An 11,466-nucleotide genomic window follows, 5' to 3' on the forward strand; every position below is an offset into this window, starting at 1 on the left:
ATTGAAAAACAATTTACCATTGCATCATTGCATCTATATTTTACAGCCAGCCATACATACAATTTAGATTTTATAATTTCAAATCTCATTTGATATATCCCTATATACAATTTATTTGACTAGTTAAATTCATCTAAAATATAATGAAAGCATTTACAATTATGTGTGCTTCTGCAGTTTGTGCAAGCCTATCAAGATTGATGTGAATGTGCATTAATGATCTAATATACGTAAATTTCCAGATACTATTTTATTCTCCAAGATAGTTCCAGATGGAAGATCTATACGTTCTCCATGGTTAGCAATAATGATGACAGTACCTTTCAAGGCAACACCTTTACCAAATGTTACATCACCTGATACTGTTAGATGATCCAATTCCAAAAGATCTGGTATTGTTGGAAATCTGGTAAGAAATTCTTTTACCTATACAATAAATAGAATAACATTACATCTTATGTTTCTTTAATAAATATCAAAAATTAATTTATAATCTATCTAGAGTATTTTAAAATGAATGAAATAAATTTACCTTTGAAAAATGATTATCACCCAATTTTATAAGAGGTGTCGTGGGAAACATTCGTTGTGGACTCATTACTAAAGATCCGTTACGGAGTATATAAAGATTACTCATGACAAGCATTAAATCAGATGTTTTCTTAACAGGTAAAAATCTGCTACGTGGTACATTTATACCTATGAAGAGCATTAGATTATAATTATAAATAATTATAGATATATTAGCATTATATTTTTTTCTATACTTACCAATACTTCCCTCGAAAGATTTCATTGCAGCACCCACAGCTGTTTCAAGTTGAATAATATTTAAACCATTAGGTTGTGTTTTGTTATTAACAATAATTTCCATATTGAGTGAACTATTTTCCAACACTCTTTCAATAGCTACAAACATACAAAATGTATTGCAAACATAAATGTAAATCAAATGGAATTAATGATATTTAGTAATTTCATCGTATGAATTATTACATACCATCAAGTTTAACCCAGAGATTGTTAGTATTAAAAAATTTAAATGTTTTCACGGATTTAAAATCATCTATATGATCTTTAGGAACTTGTGCTATTTCTAAAAGTCGAAGTTTATCTTCATATTGTATAAGTGTTCCACCCTATAAAAAAAATTTGATGAAAATGAGAAATCTGTATATCACAAAAAATAAAGAGACAGTTAATTACTGTACTCCAGAAAAAAACTTACCTTAACATCAGCTCTAGTTTTATCTGTTATTTCCATAACAAATTCGGGAGAGGAGCTATGCCCTTTATCTAGCAGCAACTTTAAAATTCTTAAATCTACAGTTGCACCTAAATTATCAATATTGGAAATAAAGCAATATTCACGACCCTGCACAAGTAATAATGTAATCAATATTATACAAATTAAAAATAATATGTATATAATAAATTTTAGTCGAATATACCTCCTTAATGAATTTTTTAAGTAGACCAGAATTTTTAAAGCTTTCATAGAAATCTCCATGACCAGGGGGATACCAACTATAAATAAAATATCGTTAGTATTTAATATAATTAAGAGATAGGTTATACAAAATATATAATATATATTAAATATGTAAATAAATAAAATCATACGCTTCCATATCTTGATTTACATTGCAATGTTTTGCAAGAGGAAGAAACGATTCTGTATTAATGCGAGGGTAGCAACTTTGATTAAAAGTATGAATAGCAACATCTATTCCTTTATATTTTCTGATGATTCGTTGGGTATCCTCATCTGTGTTGAAGGAGTTCATCAAAACAAGAGGTACATTCGCATTATATGTTCTATTTAAGTACTGTTCAAATATAAAATATCTCAGATTAGACATTTATTATTGAAAAAAGTTCAATTAATTATAATTATTATTAAAAAATAATTATATCTACCTCAATTTGTTGAACAGTTAAATCAAGAAATGTCAATCCATTGCGAACTGCTATCACTGATTTTGGTCCATGACATCCCATACTTGTACCTAGTCCACCATTCAATTTAACGACTATCAATTTATTTAACATAGCCTTGATTTCTTCATTGCTAGGATCAGAAAGGCTGTTATAATTATGTATCTAAAAATAAGCAAACATTCAAATTAAAATATTACATCAAATATTTTTAATATCAGAAAAATGTTCTAAATAAAAAATATGATCGTACAGCATTTTCCGGCAATTTCTGAATACGATCCCATTCTAACGATGGTCCTTCTTCTTCTAAAAATCGCTTAAAAAGATTCGCGAATCCTTCAAATAGCCTGCCAAATTCTTCTTTCCTATTTTCGGGAGCAGTGGCCGTCAATTTTTGTAATTCCTGCTGTAACTCATTCTCGGCATCTCTTTTTGTTCGTTGACGAAATGCCTGTGTATCTGAAGGACTACGTTGATGACCACGTGCCTATGTTTCGTAATTACATAAGACATAAAAAAATCAAATTAATATTACCTATCGTCTTCATGTAATCGGATATTTCAGCTTCCTTATTGTACAGAATGTTTAAACACGAAATCTCGCACATGATGATCGTTTAAAAATGCGTTGCAAAAATAACGTGGTACGAATGTTATAGAGTTGTTCGTAAGAAGCTTATATATATAAAAAAAAATAATAATAATTAATATAATTATTCTTAAAATTCGATAAAATCCTTAGTACGTTGCGATTAGAGATTTCGTTTATAATAGCATGTCATTAAAATTAAGAGCGTACGTAACTATGCCATTATAAATAAGCATAGTAAATAATTTTGTTTCTTCATTCAAATATTCGCATGCCTATCTTCCGACTATTTCTTGATTCATAAAAACCTTTACTATATTTTAGATATATTTTGTGTGTGTCTGTGTGTTTGTGTGGATGTGCGAATATAACTTATCGTTTTATTCGATCCATATAGATTACTTTTTATTAGAAAAAGAATTGTATACAAGTATAACACAATTATATATACAACTTGGTTCAATTATCTCAAAATATAACATGTTTTATAATTAAATTATAAACGAGTATATAATTCAAAAATCCGATTTGAAAAAATTACACAATATTATAAAATTATATTTCATATTTTGTTTATGCATAAAATATTTAAATTCAATAATTATTTTTCTCGTATATCTCTTCGATTTATATTATATAATACCAAACGATTAACGTATTTAGTAATCGTAAAGATTTCGATACTCGCAACAAAATAGAAATATTTTATATATTAACGCTACTAGTTCATTATATGTGATAAAAATTATATACAAACACTGACAAGGTAAATTCATTTAACTGTTAATTTTTTATAAAATTTTTAATGGATTTAAATTATAAAAAATTTCTTGTCGGTGAAGTATTTTCCTTATAATATCAAAATTAATATAATTTCATTATATTTATTAATTATTTGATTAAAGAGTATCACATGATTTTATTTCAAAAATTATTGTACCGATATGATAAATCGTTAGATAGATCAATTAATCCGAAATAAAACGAGAGATAATATAAAAATTTATTTCAATCACAATTGTATGCGGTATCTTATTTACTGTTCGTGTGTTCATGTGTTAAGTCAACGTTATGGAATTATCAAGCAAGTAAATCAATTCACGTTTTTTAAATACCCATTTGAATCAGAACACAAAACAATTGACCTTTTTCTATCAAGATATAATCTCAATAACGTGCGATAATGCGAACAATGCTCTAAAAATATAATAATTGAAAAAACATGTACGTAACACTGTCCTTAGAAAGGAGAAAAAATACAATCTAATAAAATAAAATATAAAAAATTATGCCGCGAGAAAAGAGAAACGCGCAATCGAATTATCGCGCAATTTTAGTAGAGAAAAACATGAGAAAATATTAAGCATACATTTAAAAAATGATTGATATTTTTTCACTTGTAATATTTCAAAGAAAGAAACACGTGGAAAAATGATGATACTCATCTTTGGATATTTACATAAAAACGAAAAAAAAATAGTCGATTCTATGATAATAAATCTATGATAAAAGTCATTACATACGATCGTAAGATTTATAATAAGTATAATATAATATACTTTTCATAAACATATCGACGATCATGAACTTGAGCAAAATTTGTAGTCTCAACCTGAGACTTACTTGTAAGAGGTATTCCATCGCGTCTTCTTTGACGCTCTCCTCGTCAATTCGAAAGAAAGTTTTATTTTTTTCAATGCCTTCACGAACTGCAGTGACGCAACGACGACACGACGATACAAATAGGAGACTATTCCGCACGGCGCGAATGCGTGAAGGAACGGACGATAGTGACACGTGACAAAACGTACTTCTAACGAGCTAATTTATGACTGCACGACAACACGTTGTTGCGTTAACTGAAAGAGTACCAATCAACCGCTTATCACGTCGTCTTCGGAAGGGAGAAGAGTAAGGAACAACAGCACGTTCTGTCGAGATCGGTTGAGAACGAAAATAAAAAGAAAATGTATGGACCAAACAGCAATAGCCAATCAGTTGACCCTCTTCATAAGTTATCTTGAACCGCGATATCAGTAGTTATCGCAAACAACATTTGAATCTTTTCTTAATTTTTTACGATTCCTCTATCCTCTTATCTTATAAAAATTAAACTAGAATTCTCTGTCGATTCCTCGCTCCTTCCTCTTATTATTTCATAATCTTTTTCTCTAATTATAAACACGTTTTTTGCTTATTATGATTTTTTATTGGAAACATATATGTCGTATTTTACTTTTCTTTCTTTTTTTTTTTTTGTGTAATGTTAAAACTGCACGAGTATTCTTATTGCAGCGTCGTTACTTTTTATTTGAACACCTGTTTGTCTACATTGCTATCGACAAATGGCTTTTTTACATTCTTAAACTAGTGAAAATTTATGTATACAGAGAAAATATAAGTAAAAAACGAAGTACAATATCATTGATGTTTTTCATAAATTTTATTTTGTTATTCCAATCGAAGCTTATACATAATATCATATTAAGCAAATTCCGATAAAATAATTTTGATCTTATCTGCTATCTAGAACTTATTAATTACGCAGTGAATCTTTATCTATTTAAAAAAAATATCTCGTTAAATATGAGACTGATTTCTTTCAAAATTAACTTTGCTGAGTGTAATACCGACACAAATACAAGATAACCGTGAATACGTAAAAAAAGATTATATTCCTCTTCTCGAACGATAATATTAAAGATCAATTATAAAGAGTTATATGTAGCTCTCTGTGTAACGTAGTATTATACGTATCTCTATGAAGAAAAATACTTTTTTATATTATTCTATCATCGTATAAGATGAAAACCGCAGATGACGAATACTAATGCATGGCATAACGACTGACATCGTTAGATTTAAAATACTTATCTATTTTGAAGGTCAGTTAATTTACATAACTGCATGTAATGAAAAAAAAAATTATATATTATTTTTATTCGTAAAAAAGAGAAGATAAGAACAACAGAAATGACGTTCCTTCGTATATTTATTTTCGTAAACATTTAATTTTACTTTTAAATTTGGAAAATTTTTAGTAACGCGATACGTTATATGTCTGAAATACGTCATGATATATTTTTTTTACGTTTACGATTACGAACGCTTACGTTTGTATGATAAGCATTCTTTTCGTTGATCAATCCTCTGATGATTACTTGTTTCCTTTCTCGAGCTGATAAATTTTCCATTTATTCATCGCGTGAGAACATTCCGTGAATAGTCGCAATTCATTCTAACAAATTTTTTTAATATTAACGCGTAAAAAATGTTTAAGAAAAAAGAAATATTTTCGTATATACGTATTTAGGCATGTGCAATACATATACACAAGAAATGATGTTAAAGATATATGTGTATTCAAAAGACAAATTCAACTATATGAATTTAATGACCTTCAAATAACTTTGAAGAAGAAAGACTGATGTATTTGGAAGATAGTCTATAATTCAGGCATTCCATTCTAGACTTTTTATTTTTATTTATTTATTTATTTTCTTTTTCGTTATTCTTTCTTGTTCAAGGTCATCTGAAGGTCAACAAATTTATATAATTAAATTTATTTTTTTATAAATCATAATACTGTGACAAAGAAAATATGTCAATCTGGGGAAAAAAAAAATTGTAAGTCTGAAATCTCAAATGTAATGATTTCGAAAAAATTGTGATATTAAGAATATGGCTCTCTTTAGATCAACAATTTTTTTCTTCTTTGATATTTTTTTAGTATCATCAAAAGCAATGAAGATAACTTGAATTAGAGAAACATTTAGTATATACGCTAATAATTTACTATTTATAAATTCAAATCACAAAAAGATTTTATCTTATATACATTACTTGAATTATTTAAACTTTGTTTTTGTTCTTTGCATTCTCTTTTTTATACTTGCTATTAATTTAGATGATAATAATAGTTATTTTCTTATCGTTGATATATATGTATGCGTACGTATGTAAGTTCTTGTATTTTATGAACTTGATATAGAACATAGGTACATAATAACAATGCATATATATTATATAGGATTAATTATATGCAGTATTTATTATGGTATATAATTGCAACTTTTCTACAATAAGATTAAGCTAATGTATCTTTTTGAGCTTATCATCTTCTTGTATTTATACAGTATTTCTTACATAATCTATCTATATTATATAACCTATAAATCTTAATGTAGCAATAACTAAAGTAATAATTTATTCTTGATGATGATATGATTCTTAATTTATAATGCCAGATGCAAGTTCTTAATTTATAGTGTCAATTTGCAAGTGACATTAAGAATTTTTTTTAGCTAAAATAAAAGTATCTATATATATATATACTTGTACAATTATAATTTTATTTGCCTTGATTGAAGTTATAAGATAGTATGGATATAAAATGTAGATTTTTTATATACAATAACTTGAAATAGAATTACATAAAAAATAACCTAAATAGATAACCTCTAAATTTTGTGCGGTTTTCAAATTGAACAAATATCGTATTATAAAAGAAAAAACATCAAAAAGTATTGTTAAGACATTCAATTTAAGACACTTTAAGTATATAAATGTGGTCTGAGTAATATATAAAATTATCTCACAAGTCAAGGTCAAATAATTGTATAGATTGTGATGCTGACTTACCTTTCTGTCATCGACTTGTAGCATTTTTTAATTAATTTCTTACACCTTTCATAAAATACTTTATTCTTCAATACTTTGACAAGGTCAGCGAACAATATCCTCTCTTCTGAATCTGAATCAGTGTCACCAAAATTTTGGAACTGTATATCTACGATGTATAGATGACATCTTTATTTGTATGTATATATGTATATATACATCATACATATATATATATGTATATATGTATGATGACGTGTATATATATGTATATAAGATTATAAATACATTGATTATTTAAAGAAATAAATGTGACCTTTGCATAAAGCGTAATATTCTGTTTAAGAAAAACTATTTTTCAAAAAAGGAAATGTTTATTCACTGTACACTTTCTTTTTCTAATTTGATTCAAACGTGGTTACTATAATATCATTAATAAATTTTAGCCCGAATTTCGTGACACAAAGCATGATTCTTATTTATATCTCGAAGAAAATGTAATTATTTGATTTAACGTACTAATATAAACTAAATTCTTCAATGGAAATATATCAAATAAAATATAAAAACATATAATTTATGTTTCAATGTTCTTGCAATGAAAATAATGGCTTAACGTTCTTTGTTCTTTATGAAATATTACAATGACTTTAAATTATTAACATTTTAATAATATACGATTTTCTTTCGAATTATATGTTATTAAATATAAAATATAAATTAGTATGGTGAAAGCTTTGATTAGTGATTTTGAAAATACCATTCCAATAGGAAAAATTACTAGATTTGATATTTTCTATTGATTGTTATTAATACTTTATCTTTTTCTATTTTTATAATCGCTTTGATCCTTTGTTGAATTGTAAAAAACATGCCAATCTTATAATAGAGTATCATTATTAATCATTCAAAAACAATTGTTTTAAAACGTCGTTTAAAAGGTTTTAAAGTATTGTTTACTTATTATTGTTTATTATTAACATTTATTATATTTTTTACTTAGAAATATTACATTTACGAGAAAAACACATTTCTATTAAATATTTTAGTTAAGACAAATTTCTATTGTAACAAAGAATAACTTAATCGATAATGTTATTAAGAAGTAATTAAATATTTTAGTGTGTAATTATATCATTAAAAAAAAAAAGCAAGAATATCTTGTGATAATTTATGAATATAAAAATAATCATTAAAATACTATCAAGAAATATAGAATCAAATATTGACTAGTCTCTTTTCTGATTGGCCTTTTCTTGCATATAGAATTATGCTATGAAAATGATTGGCCGCATACATGACGTGTTGATTTGTACGTAAGCAGGCAAACTATTGTACTATCTAGTGATATCAAAGTGCAAAATTATACTATCTTAATGTTGTGATTACTGTGTAAAAGTAATAATCAGTAAAATAGTCGCCAAAGGTAATTGTGATGTATTTTGAGTGTTGTCTAAAATACTATTCATATCAAAACGAAAAAATTTGACAAGGCATACCAGTTTCAAATTACAGGTAGTAAAGTAAAAGCAACTTTTATATCACGTAAAGTACATCGAACGCGGTTTGTAAATATGGCGGATCACTGCGTGGATACCGATGAGGCAGAGTGTCCTCCAGCGAAAAAAATTAAAATAGAAATCGAAAATACCGATAAAAATGACGAGAGCTTGCATGAAGCCGAAATAAATTTATCTACTTTTGAAATGAAAAGGATATTACAAAATAATAATACAAGAAAACAGATTTATATAGAAGGTACTTTTAAAGGTAGCGAAAGTCCCGCTATTCTTTCATTAGAAAAGACAACTTTTCCAACAGACGAACTTTTTTTGAAAGAAGGATTCTTTAACGAAGACACAACTATTCAAAAAGTTTTTAGTAACCACATTTATGCAAACTATAGATGTTTTCCAATAAGAGAATATAATGGTAAGTGAATATACACTTCATTATTAAGAATATTTTCTAAATTCACCAATAAATGCATGAAATTGAGTGATTTGTATAAATTATAAGAAAATAAAGAAAGAAAAATTAGTGTCATATTTTAATTGTATGTTGTACTTTAAGGTTTAAATGTATTGTTAATACATCCTGCTACGCCAAAACATATTGAGAAGTTTAAAAAAAAAGAATTACATATCGTAAATGAGACATATGAATTATATGAAAAAATTACTTTACCTCACATTACGTCACAACAATTTTCTTTAGAGGTACATATATATTGATTTGATTAATAAAACAATTATATATATTCATATCTATGTGTGAGTGTATTTATAAAAGAGATATAATGATATTATCGAAAGCAAAAGGAACGTTTTAATAATCAAATTGAATAAAACATAATGAATGAAGGTATTATATTTAACTATATATTCTTTATCTTTACTTATTTTAGTGGATAGATAATATTTTGACCCATAAAGCTGAACAAGATAAAATTGTATATGAGGATACAAATAAAGAAACAGGTTTTGTAATGGTACCAGACTTGAAGTGGGATGGAAAACCACAAACACTTAAACTTTTAGCTCTTCCATTCCAGAAAGTTAAATGTATGAGAGAATTAAATGCATCTCATCTTCCGCTATTGAGAAATATACGTGATGCTGGAATAGCATGTATATCTGAAAAGTACAATATACCTGCGTCTCAACTTAGGATATATCTTCATTATCAACCATCATATTATTATCTACATGTCCATTTTTCTTATCTCATGTTTGAAACTCCAGGTAAATATATTAGCACCTAATACATTCTTTGATATTTTGTATATATAATGAAAAATAAAAATGGCAATAAGAAAATATTAATATTTATACTTTTAAATTAGTTAAAAAATAAGAAAATAGATAATCATGTTTGTTTACTATTTAAATTTACATATATGTATGTGTATATATATATGTATATATATATATATATATATATATATATATGTATGTATGTATGTATATATGTATGTATAAAATCAAGGTACCAAAATTAGATCATATAAATAAAATATTTCAGTTGAATGTTGTCCTTTAAAATTAATAAATTTTGTATTTATTGCTTATATTGTATGAAAATCAAAAAAATCTATGCATTATATGATATTTATTTGTGTTCTTTCGAAATAGGAATACATGTTGACAGGGCACATCTTTTATCCACTGTTATAAATAATCTAGAATTAATGCCAGACTACTATACAAAATGTATACTCTCATTTTTGGTATTTGAAGGAGATTCATTATGCACTAAATTTCGGGAGCATGGAGTTGTGGGAAAAAAGAAATCTGAATCTGAAGAAACATAAGTAAGATCTGTAAAACAAAATTATTTTATGACAAGCATTATATATATATATAGTATTATAACAAAAAATAAAATATATGGATTATTAAAAAATGTAAAATTACTTTCCTTATAATTTGTAATGTAATTACAAAATAAATTGTAATTAGGCAAATAAATGATATTTAATGGAAACATTACATCTCTAAATTGTATAAACTATAAATTGTAGTTTATTAGTTTAATAAATTGTAGTTTATTTATTCTAAAATATTTCAAGTTTTACATAAAAGTGAAAAAGAAATTGTATGCTTTGTATTTATCAATATTTGCTTCATATATTATACATCTCTCGTTATCTGATATTTCAACATAAAGGACAATTCAATAATATATCATTGAATAATTTTTCTTATTCATTTTTCACTAATATGGAATCCAATTATCACAGAAAAATGCACTCAAATTGAGATGTATTATACAATATTCTTACATAAATGATATAAAGTAATAGTCCTATCTATATTATATAGAAATGCAGTAAGAAGAGCATACTTAAAAAATAGAACATTAAAAAATATGAAAAATTATAATTAATTATTTGTATGTTTTATTACATTAGTAGTTGATATAATCTAAATCAATAGAAAAATAAAAAAATAAATTTAGTTATTATAATTATAACAAATAATAAGATATGAACAATATTTACTGAATATTATTATAAAATCATAATCTTCTTTCGAAACAAATGATGCTGAAAAATTTAGTTTTTATGATATTTGGCAAGATTAAACAAATTATGTGATAAGAATTAATATAATTAAAATTAGAAAATTTCATTCATTGATTTTGGATAATTAAATTTAATGTATAAAAGATAGTTTTATATTTGTTAATTTTATATTTCTCAGAGAATTTTTTTTTATGACATAATAAAATTAGTGGCTCTTCATATTCGATATAAATGCTCGTCATTTTGTATGACTATATGATTTAACAGTTTTGAGAGTAACATGTAAACT

General features: G+C 25.5%; 2 protein-coding genes across 4 annotated transcripts; one reads left to right on the top strand and one right to left on the bottom strand.

The window, feature by feature from the left end:
- Nucleotides 1-12: 12 nt before the first annotated feature.
- Nucleotides 13-7,338, bottom strand: LOC127063370 (UTP--glucose-1-phosphate uridylyltransferase). 2 transcript variants are annotated; one of them, XM_050993093.1, is made up of 10 exons: nt 7,172-7,338; nt 2,192-2,428; nt 1,921-2,103; nt 1,624-1,829; nt 1,452-1,527; nt 1,229-1,375; nt 1,001-1,139; nt 772-909; nt 533-699; nt 13-426 (listed from the first exon to the last, which is right to left on the bottom strand). In XM_050993093.1, the coding sequence occupies exons 1-10, from the start codon at nt 7,193-7,195 to the stop codon at nt 214-216; spliced, it is 1,530 nt and encodes a 509-aa protein (XP_050849050.1). In that variant the 5' UTR covers nt 7,196-7,338; the 3' UTR covers nt 13-213. The 2 variants fall into 2 exon arrangements, with proteins under 2 accessions (XP_050849050.1, XP_050849052.1); XM_050993095.1 differs by lacking the exon at nt 7,172-7,338 and adding an exon at nt 4,154-4,539.
- A 1,088-nt stretch (nt 7,339-8,426) lies between these two features.
- LOC127063372 (m7GpppX diphosphatase) lies at nt 8,427-10,636 on the top strand. 2 transcript variants are annotated; one of them, XM_050993097.1, is made up of 5 exons: nt 8,427-8,576; nt 8,666-9,082; nt 9,224-9,369; nt 9,558-9,894; nt 10,285-10,636. In XM_050993097.1, the coding sequence occupies exons 2-5, from the start codon at nt 8,725-8,727 to the stop codon at nt 10,461-10,463; spliced, it is 1,020 nt and encodes a 339-aa protein (XP_050849054.1). In that variant the 5' UTR covers nt 8,427-8,576; nt 8,666-8,724; the 3' UTR covers nt 10,464-10,636. The 2 variants fall into 2 exon arrangements, with proteins under 2 accessions (XP_050849054.1, XP_050849055.1); XM_050993098.1 differs by having other exon boundaries at nt 8,443-8,576; nt 8,653-9,082.
- The last annotated feature ends 830 nt before the right edge of the window (nt 10,637-11,466 follow it).

This window comes from Vespula vulgaris, chromosome 4, assembly GCF_905475345.1.
Source record: "Vespula vulgaris chromosome 4, iyVesVulg1.1, whole genome shotgun sequence".
NCBI lineage: Eukaryota > Metazoa > Arthropoda > Insecta > Hymenoptera > Vespidae > Vespula > Vespula vulgaris.